General features: G+C 50.2%; 1 protein-coding gene across 1 annotated transcript; it reads left to right on the top strand.

The window, feature by feature from the left end:
• The first annotated feature begins 9,052 nt into the window (after window positions 1-9,052).
• LOC115834288 (collagen alpha-1(XXII) chain-like) lies at window positions 9,053-18,818 on the top strand. The gene is made up of 8 exons (XM_030809056.1): window positions 9,053-9,083; window positions 9,349-9,402; window positions 10,210-10,263; window positions 12,241-12,294; window positions 14,073-14,126; window positions 17,766-17,870; window positions 18,551-18,683; window positions 18,796-18,818. The coding sequence occupies exons 1-8, from the start codon at window positions 9,069-9,071 to the stop codon at window positions 18,816-18,818; spliced, it is 492 nt and encodes a 163-aa protein (XP_030664916.1). The 5' UTR covers window positions 9,053-9,068.
• The last annotated feature ends 623 nt before the right edge of the window (window positions 18,819-19,441 follow it).

Genomic DNA, 19,441 nt, shown 5'->3' on the forward strand with positions numbered 1-19,441 from the left:
CTGGCCTGCCTTGCTAGATTGGGGAAGTTCTCCTGGATAATATCTTGCAGAGTGTTTTCCAACTTGGTTCCATTCTCCCCATCATTTTCAGGTACACCAATCAGACATAGGTTTGGTCTTTTCACATAGTCCCAAATTTCTTGGAGGCTTTGTTCATTTCTTTTTATCCTTTTTTCTCTAAACTTCCCTTCTCTCTTCATTTCATTCATTTCATCTTCCATCAGCGATACCCTTTCTTCCAGTTCATCACATCTGCTACTGAGGCTTCTGCAATGTTCGCGTAGTTCTCGAAACTTGGCTTTCAGCTCCATCGGCTCCTTGAAGCCCTTCTCTCCATTGGTTATTTTAGTTATCCATTCTTCTAATTTTTTTTCAAAGTTTTTAACTTCTTTGCTGTTGTTTTGAATTTCCTCTCCTAGCTCAGAGTAGTTTGATCGTCTGAAGCCTTCTTCTCTCAACTCATCAAAGTCATCCTCCATCCAGCTTTGTTCCGTTGCTGGTGAGGAACTGCGTTCCTTTGGAGGAGGAGAGGTGCTCTGTTTTTTAGAGTTTCCAGTTTTTTTGGTCTGTTTTTTCCCCATCTTTGTGGTTTTATCTACTTTTTGTCTTTGATGATGGTGATGTACAGATGGGTTTTTGGTGTGGATGTCCTTTCTGTTTGTTAGTTTTCCTTCTACCAGACAGGACCCTCAGCTGCAGGTCTGTTGGAGTTTACTAGAGGTGCACTCCAGACCCTGTTTGGCTGGGTGTCAGCAGCGGTGGCTGCAGAACAGCGGATTTTCGTGAGACCACAAATTCAGCTGTCTGATAGTTCCTCTGAAAGTTTTGTCTCAGAGAAATACCGGGTTGAATGAGGTGTCAGTCTGTCCCTACTGGGGGGGTGCCTCCCAGTTAGGCTGCTCAGGGGTGAGGGACCCACTTTAGGAGGCAGTCTGACCGTTCTCAGATCTCCAGCTGCGTGCTGGGAGAACCACTACTCTCTTCAAAGCTGTCAGTCAGACAGGGACATTTAAGTCTGTGGAAGTTCTTGCAGAGTTTTTGTTTGTCTGTGCCCTGCCCCCAGAGGTGGAGCCTACAGAGGCAGGCAGGCCTCCTTGAGCTGTGGTGGGCTCCACCCAGTTCGAGCTTCCTGGCTGCTTTGTTTACCTAAGCAAGCCTGGGCAATGGCGGGCGCCCCTCCCCCAGCCTCGCTGCCGCCTCGCAGCTTGATCTCAGACTGCTGTGCTAGCAATTAGCGAGACTCCGTGGGCATAGGACCCTCCGAGCCAGGTGCGGGACACAATCTCCTAGTGTGCCGTTTTCCAGGCCTGTTGGAAAAGCGCAGTTAGGGTGGGACTGGCCCGATATTCCAGGTGCCGTCTGCTTCCCCTTTCTTTGACTAGGAAAGGGAACTCCCTGACCCCTTGCGCTTCCCGAGTGAGTGAATGCCTCGCCCTGCTTCGGCTTGCGCACAGTGCGCTTCACCGACTGTCCTGCACCCACTGTTAGGCACTCCCTAGTGAGATGAAACCAGTACCTCAAGCAGAAATGCAGAAATCACCGGTCTTCTGTGTCGCTGGGGCTGGGAGCTGGAGACCGGAGCTGTTCCTATTCGGCCATCTTGGCTCCACCCCCCTAAAAGTTCTATTTTTCTTTTTTCTTTTCTTTTTTTTCCATTTTAGTGTTTCTTCCTCGTCTTGAGATCCTCTGTTTTGACCAGCTGATTTCAGGGAGGTTTGCACGTGGCTTCTTGGGCTGGCCCTGACCCTACACATGTACCAGGAGTTGGCCAGTTACTAGCCCTCACAGGGGATGCCAGGAGAGGAGAGAGACTGTGCACTCAGAAATCCCATTTGTAGTGTGGCAAAGAATCTTACTCTGTGCTTTTCATCAAACTGAAATCATTATTCCACAGCTCTGTCTCCTCCCCAGCAACACTCATCAAAATGAGACTCAGACATTCCATAAGGGTGTTGGAAGAAATTGGAATCATAACTAGAGTCGGAATTAGTCATATCAAATTTTTATTTAAGGTTGATAACCTGCAGCATTGGCAGGGGTGCAGGGCAGCAAGCATTCTCATACCCTTTTGGTGGGAGAACAGATTGGACACACCTATTTGAGAAGTTACTTGGCAGTACCAATATATCACAAAGTGCCTACCCCTTAGCTTAGATATTCCATGTCTAGGCATTTATCCTGCAGAGATATTTGTATGTGTGCATCTTTAAAAGCATGTATAAGGATGTACATTGTAGTATCACTTATGACAATAAAAAATTAGAACAGACCACACGATCATAAGCACAAAATTAAGTGAATCACAAAATATCTGTATCATGGAATTCTACAAATTAATATGCATACAATATGTGTATGGTCTTAAAAATATAGTGATACTCAAATTAAGTGGAACAAGGCAAATTAAGTGGAAAAAATCTATTAGTCAATCACTGCATATTGAAAGATAAGAACACAGGCTCCCCAGGCCACCTATGTGGACGCCAGTTCCTGTCCTGACATTCACCAGCAGCTTGAACTTCATTCTGTGGTTTACTTCTGTGTCCTCCAATTTTCTTATCCATAAGGCAGGACAGAAACAAATAGTCCACCTCTTAGAGTTATTGTGAGACCACATGAGTGAAGGCCTGTCAGTGGCTGTAAGTAATCATGTATAGTCGCTGTTACTATTTGTATAACTTGCACAAAGTTATATATTTCCAAACATTTATAATTGTGCGGAAATATATAGGAAACAGTTAAAAATATGGTAAACTGAAAAACAGTGCCTTCTGGAAAAGGGATGGGGGTTGGGGACATGGAGGGCAAGGTATAGGAAGCTCCTTTTTTCCATCTTCTTTTAATGTATTGTGGTTTAGGACCATTATCTATGATGTTTTTTGTCCATTTACTGCTTCTTTTGGGCCCCTGCTGGGACCCAGGCATCTGCATGGATCAGATCTGTCAGAGCTTGTAGCCTAGTGAAGAAGATAAATAACCCTACAGTGGCAAAGATATACCTACATTGCAAATTATAGTAAATGTGATCCAGGAAAAGAACAAGATGCATCAACAAGAATAACATGGAGACCCAGGTTATATTTGCATGGTGGAGAGGGAGGAGGGATCCATGAAGACACGACATTTAAAAGACACCTGCAGGTCTCCATATGACCTTAGTCATAGAAAGGGAAAGGAGAGTATGTTCCAGGCAAGCAGAACAGTATTTGCAAAAGCTTTGAAGCTGGAGAAAGCGTGACACCTGAGAAGCCTTAAACACAGCCTAGGTGGGGGTGGCCAGGCTGAAGGAGCCTGCAGGGGCCCGTCTGCCAGAGTCTTCATAGCCCCGGCTCTGTCAAGCAGGGATTCCCCTCCTCCCCTACTCTCCCCAACCTTTTCTACTATTCACCTGCATCCCTGCCCAATGCCCAGCAGATGGCAGTATTGAGAAGGAGACATTGTGACATGAAGTCAGTGTCCTGGGCAGGGCTCTTATGGACACCTGCAGGGAAGAATGTTTCTTTCCCATTTTACTGATGGGGACATAGAAGCTGAGGACACATGTCCAAGGTCACACAGGGTTTGGAGCTCAGGTCTTGTGCCTCCAGGGCTCCCGAATCTAACCACTATGCATTTCTGCCTTAATAAATAAATAGCCAGGGACTTTAAAGAAATATGTGAATCTAATTATCAAAACTAATAATCGTTCCAGGAACCCTTGGGGCTGTATTCTTTCCCTTGTAAACCTCTCCAAGGCAGGTTTTAAAAATGAAACACTGGGTTCCTTGATGCCCGTCTTTCTAATCTCTGCGGTTTCCTTTTCAGACATCCGTGTTCACACCACATCCACGGATGCCCGTAAGTAGCAGCGGTGCCTCGGGGTGTCCAGCGTGCTTTGCCTAGCGAGCAATGTCCAGTGTGGCCTGGGGGCCTGGACTGGGTGGGGTGAGGGCTCAGCCCCATCGCGTTCATCACTGTCAGGCATCTGAGCTGCTGGGCTTGTCCTGAAAACGGGTGGAGAAAGGGCCTTGCAGGGAGCTGGCTCCAGGGTCAAGCAGGACATTCCAGGGGCCCAGAAGTCACCTCTCATAGCTAAGAGCAAAGGCCAGGCCTCTCTGGGAAAAGTTAATTATTCAGTAACATAGAGAGTAGCTGGTGGTTTTGAGGAGAACAGAATTATTTGAGATACCAGAACATGAGAGTCAGAGAGAGGCTGAGAGTCAGAGAGAGGCAAAGACGTTCCCCATGGATGCTGGCAGTGAAGGAGACCAGAGATAGGGGTGTCAAGAGGGGACCCCATTCTCAGGCTGTTCGGGGGACTGGAACCTGAGATGTAGCGTGGGGTGTGCCAGATGGACAGAGAGTGATGCTGGCTACTTCCACACACAAAAAAACACTTGGCAAGAAATAAAGCTTAGCACTGAAACCTCTAGAAACCTTTTTCTTCTCTTTTCATGAATGGCTCTTCAGAAAATAGGTGGTTTCAGGATCTCTATGCTGTTGGCTGAAGCCAGAAAACATGCCATTGTTTCTTTTGCTGCCTTCGATGCAGTTCTGCTGCTATTAGGGCTTGACATACGGGACAGCTGAGAGGCTGGGGTAGATGTCCATTTCAGCTGTTGCTATCTTCATTTATTCAATATTAAGTCACTTCCATTTTAAAAGCTTAAAAGAATGCTGCGTGTGATGCAAAAGAAGGAAGCAGGTAGAGAGACTGCGTCAGGTGCTAAAATCACTGCAGGAGAAGGAAGGATTTTGTGCTTGGGAAGCATAACAGGGAGATGGGGCATCCTAGGGCAGCACAGACTTAGGGAGAAGTGGGTGAGAGGCGTCTGTGGGAAAGAGCAGGTGCACAGGGCTCTGGCTGTGAGCCTTTCCAGAAGGGGGAGAAGGCCCTGATGTTAAAGGAGCCCTCTTGTCACTGAGCTGTCAACCATTAGAGGGCACTGCCTCACTGCCCACCTGTCCTTGAAAATGTTCCTTCTGTTTCTTCGCTGAGACCTAGTTTTCTCAATTATAAAATTGGGACAATAAAAATACACTTTCAGGATTAAATGCAAATAACAGGATATTTACACTTTACATAAAACATTTAGAACTCTGCTCCACTCTGGCAGAGACAGGCACTCACTGCATGAGGGACACCGCACCTCTCTCACCTGCAGGGCGGGTACTCACTGCATGAGGGACACAGCACCTCCCTCACCTGCAGGGCAGCACTCACTGCATGAGGGACACAGCACCTCCCTCACCTGCAGGGCAGCACTCACTGCATGAGGGACACCGCACCTCCTCACCTGCAGGGCAGCACTCACCGCATGAGGGTGCAGCACCTCCCTCACCTGCAGGGCCGTCGCTCACTGTCTGAGGAGCTCCCTTACCTGCCTGCCACCCTGTCTTCTCACCTGCTCTCCCAGAGAGGGGCTTGGAAGGGCAGAGCACCCTATGCAGCAGCTCAGCTCCGGGCGTTTTCCTGGCACTGCTGCAGCCAAGCCTCCTAACAGCCCTGAGGGAGTGGCACCTGTGTCCATCTTACAGGTGATGGTCCTGCAGCTCAGAGGTGCTAGGGAACTTGCCAAGAAGGCCCTACCTGCGAGATAGGAATTAGGGGCTAGTGTGTCAGCCATAGCGTGCTGAATGGAGCGTCTGTACCGCCGTTGCTTCAGCTCCGGCTGGCTGTCCTGCGCAAGGGGCTTCCCATCACACTGCCTGTCCCTTCCACTGGTCACCTGCCTTTCCTGGACCACCTCCATGTATTGCCTCCCCCTGCCACTGACATCTGTGGGCCTCCCTCCCTCAGGTCCACCCTGAGCCCCTCAGGGTTGAGACAAGCCTACATGTCCAGGCTCTCCTTAAAGGAATTGCTCTGTAAAAACACAATTTCCAGAGCATTCCACTGGGAAGGCACATGAGGGGCCTGTGCCGCCCTCCCCTTTGGGTCCCAGCACTGACATCCTTCCTGCAGGCTCTGCATTGCTGCGGGAGCCTGAGAGCCAGGAAGCCACTCTCAGATGCGAACAAGGAAATTATGTCTATGGAAAAAAAAGTTTCACTGTGGGCAATTGCCTGAGTCTCCCTGGGACTGGCTTCATCGCCATGGCAACCCATGTTTGTATTGATGGATTTAGAAAGTGTTATTCTGTTTGATTTCTCCCTGCTGTCCTGGGGCACATGGCTTTGAGCCCCTGCAGTGCAGGAAGAGGCTGGGGAGAGAGCAGTTTAGAGGGTTGTTAAGGTCCGCTGCATAATGAGGAAGAGAATGGAAAGGAGAAGAGGAGGTGGAGGGAGAAGCCCCACTCATTTTGTCGCCCTCTCTGGGACTGAGGAGGCTCCTGGGGATGGCTGGTGGCTGCACCTGATGAGGTCACAGGGTGATGGTGGTTTGCAGAGGACAGAGCAGGCTGCTTGATGGTGTGCATATCCCTGGGGTCTGCAGATGTCAGAACCTTTGCTGGAGGAAGGAGGGACAGGCAGCTTCGTGCTTGGGGAAGTTACAGTGGAGAACTCAAGCAGGGTTTTGTAACTGGAGGCTCATCAGTTGTTCCAAAGCAGTTATCTTAGGAAGGCTCTGTCCAACCGGCCTCATTCTACCCCTCACCCTGCTAAGGAGGCTTCCAGGATGCCCAGGCAATGACCAGAGCCTTCAGAGATGATCATGAGTCCCAGAGATGGTGTTTAACTTGGATGAGGTCACCGGGGACAGTGGGGAGGAGACAGAAGCCAGCCACTTATGCATTCAACAGCTACTGACAGAACCCTTCCAGGGGGCCCCTGGAGGGAAGGTGCTGCCTCCTGACTCCTAGGCTCTGGGGCAGGAATGTCTTGAGCATCTTGAGTCCTCCTCTGGCCCGTTCTGACCCTCCGTAGGTCCTCACTTTGTCTTCCTGCCACTGCAGTCCCGTTCACCAACACTGGAAGAAGACTGTGCAAACGTCTTCCCTGTGTGTCTCCTGAAACAATCCCATAAGCCCTTTTGTCTTTATGAATTGTTGCCAGTGACTGGAGGACCAGAAAAAGACTTGCAAATCCTCACCATGGGTAGTTTTCCAGGAGGAAAACATGCTGGAAATAATGGTATTACTGTCCGTGGTGAATGGGGCTAGACATGTCTCCTTCTGAGCTCAATGGCAATGGAGATTCTAGGCGGAGGAATGGGCTAGCACCTGTTGAAACCTCTGTGCTGAGCTCTGTGAAACACTTTGCAAAAGCAATCTCACTGAATCCAGGTCACAGCTCTATGAGGTAGACCATGTCGGTTCCATGCAATAGGGGATGCTGAGTGAGGAAGTCAGCCGCAGACCATGAGGTCTCCAACTGCTGTATCAGAGAGAAGCTTGGGAAGGGAGGGCAGGTAGAAACCATGGCTGCAAGGCCTCTAACATTTGCAGAGGCATAGAGAGAGAAAGTAGCATGAAACCCTTAGTAGACAGTGTCTTTCTATGCTGATTGCTCCACCAAGTAAAGGTTAGAACTAGCCAACCTCATGTTCTCTAATGTAGACATTAGACTCTCTTCCAGATGCATCCAGAGTCTTCCCTTCATCTCCTGCTCTCTGAAGTCGTGTCTTGCAAACATCCCATCCATGCAGGACTCCCTTCTACACCCAAGGCAGATGCTCATTCCAGCTCTCCTTGGGCTTATCTGTGGCAGGGGAGCCCAATGTCCCCCTAAGCAGGCTGTGGGGATTTGGGACAGTAGCAGGTTCTGCTCCTTGAGAAGGGTTGCACACTGCCTTTCTGGGTACACGTGCTCTGGTTATCTGCCGTCCTGGAGAACTCTGCAAACCCATGCTGTTTCTCTTTGATGTCTTGCCTCTGCTGCACCTTCTCTGTACCATTGGCCTTCACTGTATGTGAAAAGGAGACTACCTCTTTATTTTGCAGATATGGAAACTGCAAAGGTCATATGGGGTCAGTATGGGTAACTACTTTGCCAAAATTTATATGGCCAATAAGTTAGAGGGCCAGGGCTCCCAAGATAGGCTGTACAGGTCTGAAACTGAGACTGTGTCCACCCTGGTCCACTGGCCCCACTCCTCTCCTGCACAGTGGCCCTTCAGCTGCGGAAAGATACACCCTTGAGGCCTTGGAAAGCTGTCCTCACTGTAGTCCCCCATCTGCTCATCTTCTTGTTCCATATGAATTGCAGGCTGAGGATCACATGTCCCTTCAACCCTCCTGGGAGATGTGTTGGGCACCCTGGACGTGGCTCCCTGGAAGTGAGCCTGCCCCATCTTGGATCGTTCCATCCTGGGCCCACCCAGGGTACTGCCTGTCCAGCCTGTGTCTCATCCTTTCTTCAGCAAAAGTTAGACACACCATTCTGACCATCTAGAGTCTAGGGTTAAACCCCCAGTCTGTCCCCAAAGGTCTGGGTTCCCTTAGTTAAGCACCCCTCCCCAGCTTCTCCATCTAGAAAGGGGTTGGAGCTGGGCATGATGGTGAGGACCTGTAGTTCCAGGAGGCAGGTACACAGGAGGCTGTGCAGGGAGGATCGCTTGAGCCCAGGATTTCAAGAAAGATCTGGGCAGTATAATGAGACCCCATCTCTACTAGAAAGAGAGAGAGGAAGGGAGGGAGAGAGAGAAAGAGAGGGAGAAAAAATAGTGTTTGGGCCAGGGGCCCTTAAAGACCCTTCCTTCTCTCAAAACTCTTTCCATCATTATTCACTGATGATCTACTACGTGCCAGGCTCTGAGCTGGAGGGGACATGAATCAAACCACACAACTAAATGTAAAACTGCGGCCACAACAGGGCTCAGGAGGAGAAAGGCACAGTACACTGACTGGCTGGAACAGGAGGGTTGGGCCCATTTTGGGGTTCAGCTTCCCGGAAGAAGTGATTCCTGACCTGAAAGATGAGTCAGAATCAGTCCTGGGGAGTAGGAGGGAAGAACCCCCAGGCAGAGGGAACAGCCTTTGGGGGTGGGTATCTATCAGGTGATACATAGGACTGGAGGTGGCCTGTGTGGCCAGAGCTGGGGGCATGTACCCTGTGACAAGGGGCAGTTCTCCCTGAAGTCCACTGTACCCTGTGCTTCTCACCAGCAGGGAGAACAAGGGCTCAAAGGAGAGAAGGGCAATCCAGGCATGCCTGGGGAACCGGTGAGTCCCTTGTGCCCCCCTTCCCCCGCAGGGCTGGTTACCTGGAGACCCGCACACCAAAGGCTGACCAGCTCTAGATCTGCACCGTGCATTCCACACACAGGAGCCCCACTGAATGGAAGGCAGCCCTTTCTTCTCCTCAGGACACTAGCCACGTCCCCTCCTTGGATCTCAAATTATACCCATTGCAGCGTCCCCGCCCCACCCGCCCATCTGCTCAGAACCAGGGGGATGAGCTGATTCATGGCAACTTGTGTGCTTACAGGGACCAAGGGGCCATCCTGGAGAATTGGGACCTCGGGGACCCGCTGGACCACCGGTAAGAACACCAGCCCTTCCCCTGCTGGCTCAGGGACTTGGAGATCCCAGCCACACTCTCTCCCTCCAGGCCACCCTCCCCAGTTCTCTCCCCTGGCATTTTGGGAGTAGACCCTGGGGAGAGCAGCCCCAATGTGCTGTAGAGACTGAGTGGCCCTCACTAAACGCCCCAGACACAGCCATGGGGCCAGGCCCCACCTCTGTACCCCGGGATGTCCCTACTCTGTCACTAAAGGGTTGGCGTAGGTGAGCTCCGGGTTTCTGCCGTGCTCTCCCTTCTCCTGCTCAGCAGGATCTGGAGAGCAAGGGCCTCTGCACACAGGAGGCACCCTGGTTCCCAGAGGATTTGCAGAACAGGAAATGGATCCCAGCCATGGAGTGGCAATGCTGGTTTAAGTGACACCTGGTACATGTTAGTGCTTTGATTTTGTCATTTTGCTCAGTGTTAGCCTCTGCACTGGATCTTGGTTCTCTGGGAGACTCTGTGCTATGGTAGGAGATCCTGCTGGGGTGACTGGGGACCCTGCCTGGTTGTGTGAGCCCCTCTGAGCTACATTTCTACAGAGGGTCGGTGCTGACCCCTACACCCTGGGTCGGTGGTGAGGATGGAATGAAATCGCGATACGCCCAGCGCCAACAGAGGGCCAGGAAGTAGTGATTTTCTTCACCTTTTAGACGGTGCTCCCGACCCCTTCAGTTTGGAATGATGCTTCTGATGAGCACGGTATCCCCGAGACCTCCCTGCTGTGAGGGAAAACAGCATCACTGAGGGTGTCTTAACCCTGCCCCTCTTTTATTTCCTGTGCAGGGTGCCAAGGGACAGGAAGGTGCACATGGGGCTCCTGGAGCAGCTGGAAACCCTGTGAGTCCCCATGATCGGCCTGCCTTGTGGAGGACCCCTGGAGGGAGGCCCCGCCCAGTGTCTGCTCTGCTCTATGGCTCACTCGAGTGGTTGGTTGGAGTCAGCACAGAGAGAGGTTCTGGCCTCCACCACTTTCGTGGCATTTCTTGACTTTGTCCACATGCCCAGCGAATGAAAGAAATCTCTTTCTATGCACATGTGGATGAGACACACACAGACCTCACCTCGCAAGTGAGGTTGTTACTCCAAGAAGTGTGCTTACATGCACAACCACGTACACGTACTCTACAAACCAGAGAACACACATCCTGTAATACACATGTGCACACGTATACACACACACAGCCCGAAACACACAGATGCAGCCAGGAAAACACACAGACACCTCTATGCACACTCCTCAGCTGCTCCTGGCTCACCCATCCTTGGGGCCAGATCCAGGGTGTATTTGATCCCCGTGGGGCGGGCACTTGTTCCCGGAGCTGATTCGGGCTCTGTCTCATGGTGCAGAGCCAGAAAGCTCAGGCTGGACTCTGGAGCTGGTGGGAGGCAGGACGGGCTGCCTCATCCCCGGGTCTCTGGGAAGTGGCGGTGGCAAGAGGAGCAGCAGCAGCACACATCCGGTCTGCTCCTAGCACCACTGCCGGGTCCCTGTACCAGCTAGAGGGTGCTGATATGACCAGGCCACCATGCGTATGGTCAGGTCGGAACTGGGTCTGCCAAGGTAGTGACCAGTGTGGATGCCACAGTGAGGACAGATGGCAGCTCCTCCCTGCTTGTGGAGAGAGCCCTGGTTCCAGCCCGCCCTGGAGGGGAATGGAAGCAAAATGTAGGCAAGGAGGAGGCTGAGAGTGTTCTCCATGAGTCCTGACCCTGGAGATGCGCAAAACCCAGGGACAGTGGGGAACAAGGCCTCGAGGAAACATGGGCAGCCTCCAGGGCCATGAGAGCTCCCTGCTTCCCCGCGCCCATAATGTTGACCCACCTGGATGTCCTCACCCACATCTCCTTTCATGGATCATTGCCCAGCCATCAAGGTCTAGTTCAAATCCACTTCTTACCTGATTTTCCAGTCAAAGCCAACACACACACACACCCACTCACAAACATGCACACACGCATGTGCACACACACACCTCCATAAACAGGTGTGCACACACACGAGTACACACACACCTCCACAAACATGCACACACGCATGCACACATCTCCACAAACATGCACACACACAGGCATGCACACTCACCTCCAGAAACATGCACGCATGCACACGCACACACACACCTCCACAAACATGCACACACGCACGTGCACGCACACACACACCTCCACAAGCATGCACACATGCATGCACACGCACGCACACACATCTCCACAAACATGCACACATGCAGGTGTGCACATGCACCTCCACAAACATACATGCATGTGCATGCACACACACACCTCCACAAACATGCACCCATACACACACGTCCACAAACATGCACACACACACGTGCATGCACACACACACACATACACGTCCACAAACATGCACACACGCATGTGCACACATACACACACACATATGCAACTGAGATCTGAACCGTTCCATTTTCAATGTTTCCTTTTCCTCATGCACTTAGGATAAGGCCAAACCTCACCTGAGATCCTTTTCTGTGGTTAGGTCCCAGCCCTTCTCTGCCCACTGCCAGGCTCCTCCACACCCCTGTGCCTTAGCTCTAAGGAACTTCCAGAGTCCTCCTGCCCTCCTGCCTCTCACCTCTGTGCCAGAAGCCCACTCACCTGAGGCTTGGTGCTTGGGACACCATGGCCCTCCAGGGAGGAGGTTCATGTCTGCAGGGGCTGTCAGGTCAGCAGCAGTTCCAGCACATCGCGATGAATTGAGTATGAGGCAGGTTTGCAGAGAGAGTTGGGGCAACTACTTATAATCAATGCGTTTGGCCTAGTTTCTTAACTTCTGTCTCTGAACAGGGTGCTCCTGGACATGTCAGTTCCCCTGGTCCCAGTGGCCCTCCAGGAAGTGTGGTGAGTAATTGGGAGAGGGCATATGCACTGCCCAGCCACCAAGCTAGTTAATGTATCCTCCCCAAAAGCCAGAGGTGTAGGCATCCTCACTCCCATTTTCCAGATGGAGGCACTGCTGTCCTGACATAGACCACCCAGAAAGTTCACACACCTGAGCCCTAGGCAACTCGCCAGCTATCCAGAGGGTAAATGCAGCTGTTGGCATCTGCAGAAAGTCTGTACATTTCACTGTTGTTGGAATCAACACCCTAGTTTGCTTCAGAAGAAACAAAATGAACCTAAAGAAGTCAAAGGTCCCCTGACGGCTATTGGGAGACCTGGATTCGAATCCTAGCTCTTCTATTAATTGACATGATGATCTTGGCAAGCCCCTCCTTGAGGTCTCAGCTAGTTCATCTGCAAAATGGAGACAATAGCTTGGCTGCGTTACCTTTAGGGTTGCATCTTTTTTGGCCTGATGAGATTCTGCCTTTTCCATGTCGAGGCCCAAGGTGTCCGCTAAAGGACCAGCTTTAAGATTCACCATAAACACCAGTTTAGACTTGAACATTGTTCAACAAAACACTCCATGACATCTAGTCAAGGGCAACAAAGCATTTTTCCCCCACAATAGATTTAGGTCAGTCTTGATTCTTCATCAAACCTTTATAGGTAATAAGCATAGTAGCTCAGAGGACTGAGCCTTTATACATGCCAGGCATCGTACTAAGCACATGACATGTGTTCATTAATCCACACAGCAACCCTGCTGGAGGAATATTATTATTTTACATGGAGGCTTCCTGCAGCCCAGCCTGCATTCTTCTGGCTGGGGGTCTTCTCTGGCCTCTAGAGAGTATGTTGTTGGGCCACGTGATGGGTGGCCAGCAGCACCACCAGCAGAATAGCTCAGATCGCTTGTCCTCAGCTGTCGTCACTCTGAGGGTATATCCTGCACAATATCCCAGAGTCACAGCAGGACAGAGCTCCAGTGGCCAACAAGTGTATTTCTTGCTGCCTGTTCTCCCCTGCTTTATTTATTTTTATTTTTATTTTTTGAGGTGGAGTTTAGCTTTGTCACCCAGGCTGGGGTGCAGTGGCATGATCTTGGCTCACTACAAACTCTGCCTCCTGGGTTCAAGTGATTCTCCTGCCTCAGCTTCCCAAGTAGCTGGGATTACAGGGGCGTGCCTCCATGCCCAGCTAATTTTTGTATTTTAGTGGAGATGGGGTTTCACCATGTTGGCCAGGCTGGTCTTGAACTCCTGACCTCAAGTGATCCCTCCGCCTTGGCCTCGCAGAGTGCTGGGATTACAGGCATGAGTGTTCTCCCCTTTTTGGTTCTCTGTTTCCCTACTATTGCATCCATGGGATACTTGCACTTAAACCATGTCTCAAAGTCAGCCTTTGGGGGACTCCAAAGACACTGTTGCAGCAGATGCCCCAAAGCTAAGGCTGGGTTCTTAAGGCCATCGTCATCCTCCCTGAGTGTTCACCATGGCAGGCCATGCCTTCTGAGAGTTCACAGCTCAGAGCAGGTGGCAAAGCTTCCAGCAGACCATGACTGCTGTTAAGAGCTCTGATGTGCACAGTTATAAGTCCAGGCCCCCCGGGAGAGCAGCAGTCACAGGCAGAGAGGAGATAGAGCTTTGGGGAATTTAAATAAGGGACGGGAATTGGGTGGGAGCTGTAGTCGTTGACTTCAGGGGGACCTGATGATTCTTCCCTGGGGGTCACGAGCCACCAAGAGTGACCAATCATCTTTAAATTCACCACATCCATAATCTTCCTTTCCACAGGGTGCTCCTGGCCTCAGAGGCCCCCCTGGGAAAGATGGGGAGCGTGGTGAGAAGGTAAGACCAATATGATCTCTCAGCACACAAGTGAATATCCTTAACTTCTTACAGGCACTGAAGGAGCAGCTCACTCTGCTCGGGCCTGGTTTAGGAACCAGCAATCAGAAGGGGTTTACTAAGTAGGAGGGAGAGGAAGACCGTGCCGTCCCATTGGCTCATTCCTTCCTCACAACAGACCTGAGAATCAGACAAGTGCCCATTCGACAGATGTGCAGACTGAGCCTCTGAGAAGTTAATTAGTTCGCCCTGTGTCTCATGGCAAATGAGCTACAGAGCTAGGTCTGTCTGACTCCAAATCCTGTTTTCTCTCAGTTCAGTGCACCAACTTATGCATTCTACACCTATGCTCACACACGTAAACCTTCGCAAGCTATGAGATTTTTTTTTTCTTGAGACAGGGTCTCACTCTGCCACTGAGGCTGGAGTGCAGTGGTGTGATTTCCACTCACTGCAACCTCCGCCTCCTGGGTCCAAGCAATTCTCATGCCTCAGCCTCCTGAGTAGCTGGGATTACAGGTGTGCAGGACCATGCCTGGCTAATTTTTGTATTTTTTGTAGAGACGGGGTTTCACCATGTTGCTCAGGCTGGTCTCAAACTCCTGGACTCAAGTGATCCACCCGCCTTGGCCTCCCAAAGTGCTGGGATTACAGGTGCGAGCCATTGAACCCAGCCTGATATTTTAATTATCAAGAAGAGAGACACATGTTCCCACTCCAAATTAAAAAAAGAAAGAAAAAAAAACCCAGAGGCTGAGGAGGAGAATCTACACCCTTTTAAGTTCCATTTTGCATTTCTCTGACCTAGCGCCTTAGGAAATGTTTCTGAGGTTAATTGGTGACACTGAGCCAGTGCTCAGGAAATCAGATGCACTCATTTGAATGATTCAGGGCTTTGGACCTGAGTCAAATGCCAGCTCTCTTGCCCTAGTTGCATTGATATAAGCTAGGGTGACAAAAGTGATTCTCAACAGGGGGTTTTTACCCAGGGAGATATTTTTTGTTGTCACCACTAAGGGGAGTAACTGCTTCTGGCATCAGTGGGTAGAGACCAGAGAGCCTGCTAAAAACCTCACAGCACATAAGACAGTTCCCTTATAAGAACGAGCCTCCCTGAAGGTCAATAGTGCCACGGTTGAGAAACCCTGATCTAAATAAAGCGCATACTCTTTGCAACTGGATTTTCTCATCTGTAAAATGAGGGTGATGCCACATTGATCATAGTTTGTGAGGATTAGCTGAGGAATTGGGGAGGCATGTGCAGAGGACTCAACAGATAACAGGTGACAAGGGTACCATGTGGTTGTGTCCTGCCCTCCCTGCATGAGCAGATCACGCTTATATCCATGGAAAGGAAGAGATGACATTGGGGCATGGATTGTCCACAGAGGTCCCTCCTAGCACACACGTGGCCAAACTTCTTAACATGAATTCTTTCGAGTCCAAGTTGACACTACTTGGTGCCTTTTAAAGAATCACTTCAGTTTTTATGTTTTTGCATAATTTAACAAGAGGAGATGTCATTTGCATTTTGGCAGGAAGGTTCAATTTTAAGATACACGTCTCCCAGAAAAAAAGAACTTAGTGCAGAGAAAAATGATCAATACATCTATGAAAACTCTCTTGGGTTTTTGGAGTGTTGATCATAGGCTTAATAATAACCCTATGGGCCGGGCATGGTGGCTCACGCCTGTAATCCCACTACTTTGGGAGGCCAAGGAGGGCAGGTCACTTGAGGTCAGGAGTTCACGATGGGCCTGGCCAACATGGTGAAACCCCATCTCTACTAAAAATACAAAAATTAGTTGGGTATGGTGGCACATGCCTGTAATCCCAGCTACTTGGGAAGCTGAGGCATGAGAATCGCTTGAACCCGGGAAGCGGAGGTTGCCTTGAGCTGAGTCACATCACTGCACTCCAGTCTGGGTGACAGAGTGATACTCCATCTCAAATAATAATAATAATAATAATAATAATAATAATAATAATAATAATAATAAAACAACCCTTATGTAATACAAGTGCAAACATTCATTTTTTGAAAAAAAGATAATACCATTTCAGACTGCCTAGATTAAGCAAAGGGAAAACATCTGGATTCATTTAGTATTCCTTAATTATACCATGTCTGAAGGACGGCACATTATAAGTAGGACATTGGTAACCTAGAAGGGGATGTCCAAGATGTCAGGCAGCTTAGGAGGACTAACAGGTGCATGTTCAGAAACCAAAAATCAGTGGGCTATTGCCACGTTCAGCCTCTAGAGGGAGCCAAATGCCTTTCCTTGGCTGAGCAGAAGCCCAGGCTGAGGGCCGGGCCCGGGACTTGGAAAGGAACCTCCAGAGCTCTGCAAAGTGGTAAAAATCCCGGACATCACAGCATACTTTTTCCCTCTCACACCACGTCCAAGAGCTGGCCTGGGGCTAGGGGAAGCTGATCCTGCTCCAGGCTTGGAGAGAGGCCCTCTCCATCCTTGCTTTGCACATTCTTGGCTCATCTTACCTTCCCTCTGCTCCATCTGAGAATGTGTGGAAACACTGTGATTGCAGCTTCCGCCCAGGGCAGCCCCGTCTGGGGAAAGGAGTCCGTCTGGTTAGCGGGGCTCAACCCAGTGTTCCACAGCCAGGGCCGCCACAAGGGCTGTTCAGAGCCCTGTCGTCAGTGAAGATGAGCACTAGCCAGGAGCAAGCTCAAAGCCCAGGTCCTCAAGCCGCCCCCGGTGCCCATGCTGGCACTCTCACTCTCGCTCTCTCTTGCTCTCTCCATTGTAGCTTTAGGCTCTGTTCTTATAGTTGAAAACCTAATTGTAAGAGGGATTGGATTGTATCTACAGGGTTCCGGGGAACAGACTTAGTGTCCAATGTTGGGAAGATTTCAGAGAAGGCTGAGTGTAAAGAAATGTGATGTAACAGAGCTGCCTGACAAAGGAATGTCCAGTGTGGAGCGGTGGTAAGGTCTCTGCTCCCAGAGGAGTTCAAGCAGAAACGAGGGCCGTTCTGTAAGAGATGCACTGGAAATAGATTTGCCCGCACTGGGTGGGAGGTCGTCATTACGTCCTTTCCTTTTCCATGTTTTGCATTGAGTTGGTTGACTAAGGCCGCAGTAACAAAGTATCATGAACTGGGTGGCCTAAGCAGCCAAAATGTACTTTCTCCCAGTTTTGGAGGCTAGAAGTCCTCAGTCAAGGTGTCGGCAGGACTGGCTCCATCTGAGGGCTGTGAAGGAAACATCTGTTTCAGGCCTCTCTCCTTGGCTCATTGGTTGGGTCTTGTCCCTGTGTTTTTGTGTCGTTTTGCCTCTATGCATGTGTGTCCAAATGCCTCCTTCTTTAAAGGACACTACTCATTGGATTAGGACCATTGGAGGGTCACACAGCAGTATGACCTCATCCTGACTTTAATCACCTTTGTACACTGAAGTAGTAGGGGTTAGGACTTCAAGACACGAATTTTGGGGGACACGATGTAACCTATAACACACATTACACAGTCCATCTTTCTGTGTCCCAGAAAGCATGGGCCTTCTAAAATCATCAGGGCAGCCCCGGGAAACCTACAAACCTACTCAGGCTGCTCCCCCATAGGAAAGCTTCATGCTGAGTGTAATTGACCCTGGGAAATGTCTACATTTCTCTCCAGGGCGCAGCAGGGGAAGAAGGCAGCCCAGGGCCTGTTGGTCCCAGGGGAGATTCTGGTGCTCCTGGACTCCCTGGGCCACCCAGAAAAGGGAAGGATGGAGAGCCGGTAAGTGGAAGGGCGGGGGGCCCTGTGCCTGTAGAAACCAGGTTAAAATTAGAGAAGGAAAAGGGAAAAAATCTAACTGCCAAACTTTGAAGAAATGGAACTGTGGCCAATGAAATGGGCCTGGTTGGGAAAGGGGTGGTGTGCGCGTCCAACAGTCTACTCTAATGTGGTTCAGGCTAGGGCGGCACAACCTCATGGACTGCTGGCCACATGCCAGCCTGGACCTGTGCTGGGGATACAGAGATGGATGAGACAGTCTGCACCCTGGAGATGCTCCCATCTCATGGAGAGACAGGCAAACACATCTCCACAGCTCAGGACAAGTGTGGTATGCGTAGAGAAGGACCTCTGGTCTACTCTGGTGCTTTTAGCCAAGACTTCCAAACGTAGAATCATGGTTTTCATTGTGGCTGTGAGTGCCAAAGCCCTTCAGCCTGAAGTGAAGGTTTCAAAGCCTGCTTTGAAACGAGGCCTTGCCCCTTACTTGCGCAAGTCTATACAATGAGGCTCTTCAATGGGAAAGCAAACTGAGAGAGGCTAAGAGATTTCCTGAAGGCCACACAGAGGCAGTAGGAGGCAGAGTCGGAATTCACATCCAGGGCCCTGTGGCTCAAAAGCAGATTCTGTTTCTTTTGTGCAAGTCAGGTCGTAGTGAGTCTCACCCATCTCTGGGTCCCCAGCAGAGGATGCAGTCAGCCTGGCACGTGGTGGATGGGTCAGTGTTCACTCTCAGCTCCATGATTGTCCTTGTATTATTTATTTCCCCACGGACTCCGTGGATCACCTGGACTCCCTGGACCCCTAGGAACCAAGGTGAGTGCTTGTCCAAGAAAACTGGGTGCTGCGAGTTGCCGTTAGAAAGAGAACATGGAAAAATTGATTATAAGCATCTCCGGTTAGTTCAATCCACTTCCATGTTTCCCAGGTCATCGCGTTCCATTTGACTAAAGGTTCTAGGACTTTTTTTTTTTTTTTTTTCTTCGAAATCTTACTCTGTTGCCCAAGCTGGAGTGCAGTGGTGCGATCTCAGCTCACTGCAACCTCGACCTCCTGGGTTCAAGTGGCTCTCCTGCCTCAGCCTCCGAGTAGCTGGGGCTACAGGGATGCACCACCATGCCCAGCTAATTTTGTTTTGTATATTTTTAGTAGAGATGGGGTTTCACTATGTTGGCCAGGCTGGTCTTGAACTCCTGATCTTGTGATATCTGCCTCGGCCTCCCAAAGTGCTGGAATTACAGGTATGAGAGAGGATAGAACCGGTGCACCCAGCCATTTCTATGACTCTTTAACAGTTATATTGAAGTAGTTGCCATATAATCAGTACTTAATAAATACTTACCATTAAATGAAGTGGTGGGAGACACTAACTTTCAATCAGCAGAGCAATAGGTCTAAGCAGTCTTAAATTATGAGTCTCATTGTGGTACCAGATGATTCCAAAATTTCAGAGGCTTAACACAGTAAAAGTTCATATCTCATGGACACTAGGTCTATGGGAGTCTTGCTGCGGGAGTTCTGATCCACATATCCATTCGGTGGTCACGTGCGAATCCCATGGCTCTTCCATTCTC

This window comes from Nomascus leucogenys, unplaced genomic scaffold (genome assembly GCF_006542625.1).
Source record: "Nomascus leucogenys isolate Asia unplaced genomic scaffold, Asia_NLE_v1 000758F_102500_qpd_obj, whole genome shotgun sequence".
NCBI classification, from domain to species: domain Eukaryota; kingdom Metazoa; phylum Chordata; class Mammalia; order Primates; family Hylobatidae; genus Nomascus; species Nomascus leucogenys.